The sequence below is a fragment of the Antechinus flavipes genome, chromosome 3, assembly GCF_016432865.1.
Source record: "Antechinus flavipes isolate AdamAnt ecotype Samford, QLD, Australia chromosome 3, AdamAnt_v2, whole genome shotgun sequence".
In the NCBI taxonomy this organism is placed as follows: domain Eukaryota; kingdom Metazoa; phylum Chordata; class Mammalia; order Dasyuromorphia; family Dasyuridae; genus Antechinus; species Antechinus flavipes.
Window position 1 is genome coordinate 370,531,357 of NC_067400.1, and position 13,064 is coordinate 370,544,420.

General features: G+C 31.8%; 1 protein-coding gene across 1 annotated transcript in view; it reads left to right on the top strand.

The window, feature by feature from the left end:
- Positions 1–13,064, top strand: part of KYNU (kynureninase) — a 138,139-nt gene that overhangs the window by 76,657 nt on the left and 48,418 nt on the right. The window contains exon 9 of the mRNA XM_051985816.1: positions 7,100–7,198. Within this exon, the coding sequence (XP_051841776.1) occupies positions 7,100–7,198 (99 nt within the window). The remainder of the gene's footprint in view (positions 1–7,099; positions 7,199–13,064) is intronic.

Sequence of the window (13,064 nt, forward strand, 5' to 3'; positions counted from 1 at the left end):
ATATATACATACACACTTATATGTATATATATCAAAGGTAGCTAACAATTCCTGACATGTCTCTTTATAAAGTCCTTATCTGGGGTTTTCAGTTAACAGCTTGATTCTCAATTGTTAGGGGTCAACTTTCTTAAAGCTACTTTCTCCATAAAGCAATAATGTCTATCTCTATGTACATCTACCAAGAATGTATTTTTTGCACATATCTACTATGGTCTAGAATAGAATTAAGCAAACTATGTCCCAGAGTCCAAATCTGGCCTGCTACCTATTTTTACACAATCTATGAGGTAAGAATAGATTGTTAGGTTTTACATTTTGCTTTGTTTTTACATTTTATATAAAATAAAAATTTATTTAAAATGCAAAAACCACTAGAAGGTTATTAAGTCATACAAAACCAAGCTAAGAGACAGAATTGTTTTGAAGTGATACTTTGATGACCTCCTGGTCTAAAAGTCCTCTCCAAATCTGACATTTGGAAAAGAAAAGAGAGACATTCCTTTCTTTTCCCCAAGAAGATGAGAGGAAATCTTCCAAAAGCATCTCTGAAAGCATTTTATAGTTGGAAGTATGAATAATTTACTTTTATAGTCAATTAGTTTCTTTCTTGACTCAATTTGAGAGGTGTTTGCACTTTATAAAAGGATCAAGACATAGACTCAACTCTGTAGTTATTGTACACCATCATCAAGTGATTATATTCTAGTCTTTTGTGGTGTGGACCTCTCACCCACACATGAAATTCCTAAAGAGTAAATGCCTTATCAATTAGGAAATGAATAAATAAAATGTGGCACACAGATGTAACAAAATATTGCTGTGCCATATGAAGCAAATAATGTAAAAACAAATAATTAGATAAACTAATACTAAATGAAATAAACAGAATAACCATAGCACAATCACTATATACATCTATATAGCATTGTATCTGTAAACAACAACAGAAGAAACTAAGCTCTATAATTAATATTGATCAATCACGGTTCCAAAGAAACGAGGAGAAAATACAAATCCTTCTTGTACAGGTATGGATCTAGGTGTATAGAATGTTGCATATATTATTAATTTTGCTGAAATTCTCCCTTCTTCTTTTCTAACTTTTATATTCTTTTTTTCAAGAAACTCTTTGTTACAGAAACATTATGGTAAAGTGAACAGAGTGCTAGATTTGGACTTAGCCATGACTGGGTTTGAAAGTAGGTTTTTTTTACTTATTTGATCTTGGACAAATAACTTGGGGTAGACTATGAGAGGATTAATAGAATTATTTGGTGGTTGTTGTTGTTTTTTGGGTTTCTTTTTTTTTTCATTTCATTCTTGCTCTAAAATAAGAGTGAAAGAGAGAACTAACAACTGTTTCAGGCAAAAGATGAAACAGCAAAATTTGACCTATTTATGTTAGTTTTAAAGGATACAAAAACACCAGTTACTTATGCATTGCTTTAATGTGTACCCTTTCAGTTCTTTTTCATTATCTGCCTACCCTGAATCTGTGACTCTATTCTATTTGTCTCACATACACCCAAAATAAGTCCCAAAAATTTCATTATCAAAATACTAATTGAAGTTAAGCATAGAATTTAGCAAACTCATCTCATTTTATTATATTTATCAAGCCATGTGACCCATCTTAATTTTCAAGTATAACCCAGTGGAAACAAATGTGAACTATCTGCATTTTTGTTTTTCTTCCCGGGTTATTTATACCTTCTGAATCCAATTCTCCCTGTGCAACAAGAGAACTGTTCGGTTCTGCAAACATATATTGTATCTAGGATATACTGCAACATATGACTGCTTGCCATCTAGGGGAGAGGGTGGAGGGAGGGAAGGGAAAAATCGGAACAGAAATGAGTGCAAGGGATAATGATGTAAAAAAATTACCCTGGCATGGATTCTGTCAATATAAAGTAATTATTAAATAAAAATTAAAAAAAAAAGTATAACCCAGTGAAATGCATTCAAAAGACTACTAGTTAAATTCACAAAGAATTATTCTGTACTTATACATATAAGAAAAAAGGGAAATTTTGAAACCTTATATTTCATAGATTTCAAAATATATACTTAATTTGTTTTATTTGCTTTGGAGAGAATGAGAGATATAGATAACAAAGTTTAAAGCTCAGAATTCAGCAACTTTCCATATAGCTTATGTGATAAGCATTTGTACATTCAGCAAATCTAAGTGCAAATTCTAATTTAATATAGTGTATGGTAATTTTGAAATATAGAAATATATCAGTAATTACTGGTTTAGCTTTATATTTTTGGTTGGCATTTATATAATTTCTAGTTCCACTTCTTAGTTCATCCTTAACTTCTTATCCTATCAAAAAAAAAGAAAAAAGAAAAAAATGAAAGGTAGGAACACATATAACATAATTATAAATAATATAATTATGTTATATGTGTTAATATATTGTTATACATACATACACATGTGTTTATTTCTATAATTATTAGTTATTTGGAGCATTCTTTTCATATTGCTTTTGATAGCATGTATTCCTTTCTTTGAAACCTTCCTATTCTTATCCTTTTCTGCATTTAGTTGAGAGGGCAGAAAGATTATTATCCAGGAAAGATGACCAGTTATTGTCTATATTGGAGCATTAGAGAACATCAAGTTGTAGTGGGAATTGAGTGAACTCCAATTATGGAGCTAGTTCAGTTCCTTTTCTATTCAATGATGGGTCTAGACCAATTTCAGGCTTGTGAAGATACTTTATTCCATTTTGTGGGAATTGTGTGAAAAACTTGTACTTTTAAAATCTAGCCCTGAGTGTCAGGGGAATCAGACCACTTTTACTTGTTGCTTAGAGACTCTTAACTAAGTATCTAGATTATGCTAACCAGAAATCAACTAAATGTAAAAATTGATGTTAGGAGTTTTCTCACAAGTATACATCTCAAGCAGCCTATATGTCTTTTCTGAAAATTGGTTCACTACCAGTCTGTTATTACTTTCATTTTCTTTTGTTGGAATATAGATACACATTTTTTTCTGATTTCAGGAAATTGCACTTGTTAGTTTTTTGTTCTCCCATTTGGAAAGTCCCCATCCTTTCTTCTAATTACAAATCTGATTCCCTAATTTTGTATAATGTTAATTGTTTCATTTTAATTTCATAATTAATTAAATTAATTTATTTTATTAATTTTAGTGCATAAAAATCAGTCCCTTCTTGCCAAAGTTGAGAAAGTTTGATCCCAATTTGTTATGCATTTGACATTCATTGCTTAATAAAGCAATATGTGTGGAAGCTCAACATTTGTTTCCTCAATCATTTCATCTTTCATCCATCACAATATCCATTGATAATAAGAGAAAATGAGTTAGATATCATGGATATTTTCTACACAGTATTTTCTCTCTTCTTTCACTTACCACAATCTAATTACATAACACTTATTTCATTATTATTAGAATAATAATTATTATTAGGATTTTTTTTTTTAAGGTAGAAACTGGATGTTTTCTTTAATAAGATTCTTAATATTGAGTAGAGGACTCTGCACAAAGTATATGTTTAATGAATGTTAAATTAGATCAAATTATAATGAGCACTGCTAAACTTTGAGCTAGTCTAAGAGATTATCAAATCTCCTTTGCTAGATACCTTTAAAAATTGAATAGCTAATTGATTTCTGGATTATTTTTTAATCATGAAATGGAAGAGATGGTGAAAAGTCAAATGTTCCACTCTCGGTTTTAGGTAGAAGTCTACCCAAATCGCCCAATACCAGTAGTCATCTGTTCTGCCTTTTTAGACCTACAATTTCCAGTTTAAAAATCCATCACTTTTGAAAATTTCACATCCTTTTCTCTTTTTAGAATTACAACATTACCTTTCTAAATCATACTTAGCCTCTTGCATGTACAAACCACTATAATTTCTAAATCTTTTCCTGTTTTATTTATATTTACACATGTATTTATCATATTGTATATGAAGGAAGCCTGACAAACATGATATTAAATTTAGTTATACTAAAACAATTATTTTGGTACATTGTACTCTAGGTCTATGATGGAGATGATAAGGATGATGCATTAGCATTTATATAGTGCTTACCATGTGCCAGGCAATTCTAAGCACAATCATTATTTCATTTGATCCTCATAATAACCCTGGGAGGTAGGTGCCATTTTTATCCTGATTTTAAAGATAAGGAAACTCAGGCAAAAAGAGATTAAATGGCCTGGCCAGGGTGACACTATCATTCATTTTAATAAAAAATTATTTTTATACTTGGAAAAAAAATAGTAAAAAATTTTCAGGATAGCACATGCATAGAATTGTTTCTTTTCCTACTTTAGACAAAATTTTTGAATGAGTAAAAAAGAAGAAATCATTTGATTAATGATTTGGTGAAGGGATTATGATTATAACCCAATATTTAGGACTTCTAATGTAGGCCATTATTATGTACTGATCTAATAGTGTATGATATTAGTACTGAAGAGAAATAAAACATATATTTAAAAGTTTGGGAATTTTAATAAGAGGCAGCTACAATGGACACAGGGAACTAATTGAAATTGAATGTGTTGGACAACGATGAATTCTTGTTTGTAGATATTACATTTTATATCAAGTATAGCAAGAAAATAAACTCTTTGAATACTAACTATTTCTTTAAGTTTTTATAGGTTGACAGAAAACTCAATCATATTAATAGGAATTTATATTTCAGGAGGAAAAGCTGAGATGTACACATTTGGGCTGTAAAATAAGTGTTGATAATGATAAACACTAACGGATGGTCAGGAGAACTTCCTTGAAATTTCTTGTGTGTTAGTGATAATAATCAATTTAGAAATCCTAGCTTTTTAAAATGTTCAATTTAATGATATTATACAATATCTAAAGTGACTCTGATTTCTTTTATAAATTATAAAAATAATATATAACGAACTCCATGTAGAAAAGACGTTATTTTCCTCCACACTAACAAAGTACTTTTCTGAAGTGGTTCATTTGAACTATTCATTTGAAAAACATTTTAAATGCTGCCATCTAGTGAAATTTTTGTGAATAGTCTGTTGATATTTCACTTAATCTTTTCAAGTTTCATTGGCCATCTTATAAAATTATAGAATTTCAGAGTAGGAAGATGTCTGAAAAGTCATGTAATCGAACTCCATATCTCAGGTGTGAATCCCTTCTACAATACCCGTAAGGAGTGGACATATAACCTCTGCCTGAACTTCATTAGGCATGGAGAATCTATCACTTGTAGAAGGAGCATATTCAATTTATAATTTATTATTTTTTTTCTTAGTAAATCAAATACTGCCTCCCGGTGGCTTCTTTTTTATTTAGGGAAAAGCAGATAAAACTGAGCCCTCACTTTTAGTAGTTTCTTATGATATACTTTCTTCAGGCCAGTTGATTTTTAATTCAGTGAAAGCTAAGTGGAACTATTTTACGAAGTCTTTTCTTTATCTTGTCTTTCAATTCACTTCTTTTTGTACCATGCTCACATATTTGGAGATCATTATCTTTGATAGAAAAAGTAAGAATCAAACATGTCTCAGACTCAAAGGAGGTAAAAACTGAAAGGGAATTTATAAATTATTAAGTTCAGCCCCTTTGTTTGGCTGATGAGAAAAGTAAGGTCCAGGGACAAGTTATTGAACCAAGTAAGTCAGTAACTGTGCTTTGAAATTAAATGTCTTGAATCCTAATTCATGACTCTTTTAACTACAGGATGGGCACTTTTTTTTTGTATCAGATTAACCAAAGTTTAATTAGGGTATATATTCATAATTATTCATTCAAGAAGATAAGTTGTATGCATCTTATAATACATTGCATACAAATATTAATAAATGTCACAGAAAATATGATGCCACAGAAGCTAGCGACTTAAATAATAGAGTACATATATTTTTATTCCCCAAAGAACAGTTGCCAATAAATGATTAATAATAATGAAAGAATGTAATCAGTTTTCTGTCATTAATACAATTTTTAATGTCTATATTTTGACATTTTAGAAAAGGTTTTTGATTGATATAAAGTGGTATATTTCAGTTTTTAAAAGAATTAGGTTAAATAAAAATTGAATATTTGTAAATATAATCTTTCTCTAATAACCAGTCAGTATATATTAATCATTTACATGTTCTAGGAATTTTCTTAAGTAATAGAGAGAGAAAGACACAACGTTTCTATGTTCAAACAGCTTATATTTCAATGAGGGTGAAAAAGTAAATAAGTACACACAGGATATAGTCATAGCTTACATAATTCAATGTATCATTCCAATAAATTATATTTTAGAAATTCAGATTTTCATATTTCTGATCTCATAAAGTAAAAGCATAGCTTAATATGTTTTTTGATTCACACATATTTGTATAACAGATGTAGAATATTACATCTACAATGTAATTGTACATTGTACAAAGTACAAATGTACTTTGTAAGCAATAAACCTCAGTTATTATTTAGATAGAAATGCTTATATTTTACAGTTTACAAAGTGTTTATACTTAGATTTAGTAATTTGATCCTTTCAGCAAGTGTAAAGCAGACAAAAGAGAAATTGTTCTTCCCATTTTATAGATGAGAAAATTGAGGCTGAAGAGCCTAAGTGATTTAACAAAAGTTCAGTGCTAGTGCTCTAGTGAGAACTAGGAGTCATTTTTAGTAGCTTTTCCCCAATAGGCCATGTGATTAATCAATTATTAAGTACCTTCTGTTCTTTCAAAACTAACTAAAAATCTGTGGAAGATAGAGAAGTATGAGATAAAGTTGCTGTCCTCAAGTAGTTTATAATCTAACTGGCAAAACAAAACACTGCAGGTGAAACAACATACATTAACAAATAATTGGTTAATATATTAGAAAAAATTATTTCTTTCAAGGCACTTTTCTTTGGTGTTTTGGTTATCTCATCTTTACTAATTTTCCCCAACTAGCACAGTTTCCAACTACTAAGTCATCCTAATGTATGGATTAAAAAAAAAAAATGTTTAACTATTTTATGGCTTGAAAAGTTTTCTAAAGGTATTGAGGAATTCTATATTCATTCTGCCTACGTATTAAGCAAATTAACAGTGTCTTGTATTTTTCCCCAGGGTTGTTTTGTTGGCTTTGATCTGGCCCATGCAGTTGGTAATGTTGAACTTCATTTACATGCCTGGGGAGTAGATTTTGCCTGCTGGTGTTCCTACAAGGTAAAAACAACAACAACAACAACAATGTTTTATTTATTTAAATATTTTGGTTTTAAATATATGCTTGAAATGGTTCTTACTTTTCTCAATGTGACTACTTTTCCCAACTTCTCACCTATCTCTCCACACAACTTCATCATCTCATTCTGTACAACTCTTTGCTTATGTTTAGACTATTGCTCCTTAAAGTATTTATTTAATACAATAGAGGTCTTCACTTAGTTGTTTTAATATATATAGATATTTAACTATTTCGTACATACCGATTGAGCAGTCAATCTGTCCCATCTCTTATTCCTCATTCTTGTTACAGGATCAGCCTCTGTTTTCACATCATGAGTGTTCTTGATGTCTTTCATGTTAGTTGACATGAACAATATATAACTAGTCATATGTTGAAGCTTATTTTGTACTCCTAATTTATGATCAACAAATTGGTTCATTACAGGAGAAAGTAAACAGCATCCATGTTGAAATTCTAGCCTTAGATAGAACTATAGGACATAAAGAGTAGAAGATAAATGAAAGAATGACTCATAGTAAAGTAGAATAAATAAGCTGGTTTCTTCATGCATCCAGAGCCATTAAGAAATGTTATTTATAGGATCTGTAGTCATCTCATCTTGCAGTGTTTATGATGTATAAAAAAGGCTGTGATAAAGATATCTGCAACTTAAATGGCATGAATATTTGCTACAGTGAAGAGGACATAAAAAAATGCAGAAACTTCCTTAACCAGGGAACACCTTTCCATGTGAAGAAGAATGACATAATATATATGTGTGTTCTTATGATCAGAATTAATATTTGTTAGTAAAACACTTCAAATATATTTAGAAGGAAAAACAAATCACCTTACAAAACAAGTCTGGCTTTGCATACCTCTACTTTACAAACTGGTAGATTCCTTTTGTCTCTAGAATGAAATACAAACTCTTGAGGTTGACAATTTAAAGCTTTCATTTATTTATTCCAGCCTATCTTTCCGATCCTATCTTGTTATTCTCCTTTACACACTGTATCTAAGAAACAAAAACATAAAACCCAAATGAAGAAAAAGTCCTACTTAATGTTTCTAAACTTAGGACTAGCATTCAAAGGACTTTTGCACAAGCTGAGTTCAGTGATTGAAATGCACACTCTCTTCACTAACACCCATTAGAGTCCTTGCTTGATTCCCTTCAAGGCTCCACTTACATGTTACCTTCTATAGGAAATTTAGCACGAACTGCTTCAGTTCTTAAGCCTTTCTCCTTTTTTTCTTAAAATCATCACATACATTCTTATCTGTTTATATGTTGATCCCATCAATAAAATAGAGAGTCCTTCAGGATAAAAACTGGTTTTTTTTGGGGGGGGGTTGGTTATAACTAGTATTTATAAAGGTTTTAAGGCTTGCAAAGCATTTTAAATATGTTTATTTAATTCTCATAACCTTCTTCTTTTTTATTTAAAGCTTTTTATTTTCAAAATATATGCATAGACAGTTTTCAACATTCACCCTTGCAAAACCTTGTGTTCCAAATATTTTTCTCCCTCTCTTCCCCTTACCCCTAGATGACAAATAATCCCATATATGTTAAAATGTGCAGTTCTTCTAAACATATTTCCACAATTATCATGATGCATAAGAAAAATCAGATCCAAAAGTAAAAAAAAAAAAAAAAAAAAAAAAACAAGAAAGAAAACAAAAAACAAAGTGAAAATGCAATATTATGAACCATACTCAGGGCCCACTATCCTCTCTTTGGGTAAAGATGGCTCTTTCTATCATAAGTCCATTGGAACTGGCCTGAATCACCTGGCTCACAATCATCTTCTATGAGATAGGTGCTATTATCCCATGAAGAAACTGAGGCCAATAGAAGTTAAGTAATTTGATCATTGTTGCGTAACTAAATATCTGAAGTAGGATTTGAATTCAACATATTAATAGAAACAGGTGTTTTAGCTTTCTGTTAGAAATATTTTCCCCAGTATTTCAATTATCTTAAAAGAATTGTTACTTCCCAACAATTATCCAAATATCCTTACATAAAACCCCACCACCAAAAACTCCACAATGACATTGATTATTAAAAGGGGAGGTATAGCTTTTAACTTTTAGAACTTTTAGTAATAATATTGACTACTGTATAAAATCTGTACTGTATTAAAAAGTCTTTAACGTAAGGTAGAAAAAGATGTTTAGTAAAGTTTGTCAGAAGCAATACAAGCATTATAAATATTCAGTTTAGGAGTGGTATTCTCGTGTAGTAAATAGCTAGGTTAGGATAAATATGTAACATATACAATTAGATATCTATAACTCTGCACAAAATGCTACTGATATAAGTCCCCATTTGGAAGAGGATAAGGATTCTGTTTCCTGGAAAACTATGATGACATAAAATGGAATTGGATATTACTTTAAAATATCATGCTTGAACATTAAGTAAATGGTTCCTGTTTGATACCTATGTGGTTGACAGCAGCCTTTGGGTTTCAGTGATGGGATCAGAATTGAGAATGGGAAGGAATTAGTAAATACAGTTTTTAATCTAGTCCTTCTTTTTTCTTGATTGGGCTTCTCTTAGTATTATTCTATCCTAGATAATAGTTTCCAGTGTCATACAGTCTCTAAGGGAAGAGACTGGCCTTCTTGAGGGGTGTGCTGGTAAATATTTAATAGCTGGTTCTCAAAAAATGTATGCAGGACATACTTTTTAGTTAACATTTCCTCTTTTACTTTCTTAAGTCTAGAAATCAAGAGAATAATAAATTGAAATGATTTATAGTGTTAGCTTATTTCTGAAGTATAAGTGCTGACACTTAGAATTTAACAATTCTCTCAAGATAGGTATACCTAATTCCAATATACCATTGATCTTCTCCCTCCAAAGCTAAGATGTAGCTTCTTGAATATGGAATTCAAAACTTTACCTGCTTCTGTATTTGAGTTTTCAGTTATGGTGAAGGGTTTGGATACCCCTGACCTTTCAGAACTTATAAGGTCCTAGCTTAAATTCCTTCACCTAAAATGTTAGAATGAATGCTGAAACAAAGAATTAAGACCTTCATTCACAGGGCCACATATCTATAAGATATAGAAGGAAAGGGAGCAAAGTCTCACTCCTTACAGAATTATATCTCATCACACACAGCTAGGAAAGGAACCAAGAGAAGGTGAACAACCATGAGATAGGAAGGATTAGGACTTTTAAAAATGCTTCTTACTTGAATTCCCATTCTGTCACCCAGGAATCAAAGATGCTGGTACCTACCATGTCATTAACTGATTGGAAGCAGATACAGAACATCTCCACCTTCTTGAAATTCTGTACAAAGTCCTTCTGTTACATGACATCATGACTCTATTTGAATCAGACTTCCCACTCTTTACTTTGTGCCATCACTGGCACTCTGCGCTTCCTCATGGAGACCAGTCCTCTGTGAAAAATAGATTCAGTTTTTATTAAATGATTTCTATGTGCCAGGTATTATGCTAAATTCTGAGGATACAAATTGCAAGAGAGTACCTGTCTTCAAGGAATTGATGTTCTAATGGGGTAAGATAAAATGTGAAGAAGAGTTAGAAGGGCAAAGAATAAATCCTAGGAGTGTCTTCAGGATTTTGCAGTAAGGGAGATGAAAAGAATAGGCATAGTACTTGTGAAGAATTGGGCTTGAATAAGATGAGAAAGCAGCTCACCTATCAGAAGGGAAAGTCGAAGTTCTGGTAAGGAGAAGGTGAGGACAATGGTCATAATAAAAGCAGCATGCTGCAGAGGACAGGAAGGAACCTTTAATTCATTTGCTGCCTATGACACTTAGTAGCAGCGTCACCATTGTTAAAGCACTTCCATCTCCTTGAGCTTCAGTTTCTTCTTCTACTTGTTAAAAGAAAATAATAAGACCTAATTCAAAACATTGTTGTCAGGAACAAGGAAATTATACATGTAAATCACTTTACAAAACTTAAGAGCTGTAAATATTTGTTATTATTTTTAAATTTTGATTCTTTGTTGATATAACTAAAGTTGGATTTGAAATAGTTGAAAATATTTCAAAGAATGAAAGGCATTCTAAGCATTTCTGACATCACACTGTCCTTTTAAATGAAGTATTCCATCCAGTTCTCTTTTTTTCCTCACAGAAAAATCACAATAACCATTTATTAAGCACCTATCATGTGCCAGACATTATACTAAACTCTGTTGATACAAAGAAGAACAAAAGACATCTATGTTCTCAAAAAGTTTTTATTCAAATGGGAGAGGTAATTAAATAATTATATACAGACAAAATATGGATAAAATAAATTGGAAATAATCAATAGAAAGAAGGTAATAGAATTAAGAAAAGGATTTCTGTAGCAAGTGGGATTTTAGCTGGGACTTGAAAGTAGCCAAGAAGATTAAAAGATGAATATGAAGTAGTAATATGGTAAGTAGTCAATGAAAATAGCCAGAATTGGGATATGGAATGTCCTCTTCAAGGAACAGTAAAAAGCCTACTGTCTCAGGATCACAGAGGTGAGGTATAAGATATACGGGAAAACTTGGAGAGGGTGCCTGGTTATGAATATCAAACCAAGGATTTTATATCTGATACTAAAAGTGTTAAGAAGTCACTAGCATTTATTGAATGGGGGGCAGTGGGGTTTGTGACATGGTCAGAATTGAATTTTGAAAGGATTAATGAGGTTGATGAGTCAGGGAACCAAAATATGATGAGATTTAGGTTTTGGGGGTTCCCTTTAGTAGGGAACCAAATGATAAAGTCTAGATTTAGGGAACCAAAATGAGATTAGGGTTTCTGATGATCAGGGAGTTAAATGATAAGGTCTAGTGGCAGGTTCAGGGTTCAGGGAACCAAATGGAGAGGTTTGGCTCCCCTGAAACCCCTTGGGATTCGGCACAAGGGTAGGGAGATTTGGGGAATTCCCTTCTGGTGACACAGGCATTCTCTGTAAAGGAATTTACAAATCTGAAAACCTAGATTGATAAAAGAGGTTTCTTATAAGGATTGGGAAGTAAGGTTAGAAATCCCAATAGAGAGGCATAAAGTCTGGTTAGGGAAATAGGTGAGGGTAAAGAAAGGATAACACTGGAAAAGAATATTATTCCAGTGGACAGAGGCTTCCTTGGCAGAGCATGGCATAGCCTAGCATGGTATAGCATGGCATAGCATGGCATATTTGGAACCTCTGCAAAGAGAGGATTTTAAATTGGCTCTTTTATAATAGGAGCTTTGACTGCAAGCTGAAGGGGGCTAGTGGGTGGAGTCTCAAGTTGGCTCATCTACTAGCTGGGTTTCAGTTTGAACTGAAATTTGAATAAAATTGAATAGAAGATAACAGAATAAAACTTTTTGTCTTGTTTCCCTAGGGCGGAGTCCCTCACTGAGGCAGAGTTGAAGGACATTTTCTCCTTCGAGGATTTTTAGAGCTTCAGGGTCCCTTCTTCAGGGTTCTTTCTTCAGGGTCATTTTGATAACAAGTCCCTGAGTCTTTCAGCTGAGTGATTACTGAGTGATTATTTGAGTAGCAAGTTACATACTTTTATCTTGTGTCTTTTGAATTTTTATTGTCCAAAAGGTATACTTTTTAAAAATAAGATACACATGCTTATACTTTTATGTTACCTCTGTTTCCAAAATTTTTACTTGTTTCTGGTTTACTTCAAAATTTTCCCTTTAATAAAAATAATACAAGAAACCAAGAAAAATAGCTTTGTACAGAAATCCTACATCTTAACCTTCTTCTTAGATAAGATGATAGTCAGCCAAAATTTATTTGTGAACTCAAGTCCTTAGAATATAGATTGTGATCATAGTAGGAGAGGCTTTATTCTTTTTAGACTAAGGTGAAGCAAATATTGATATC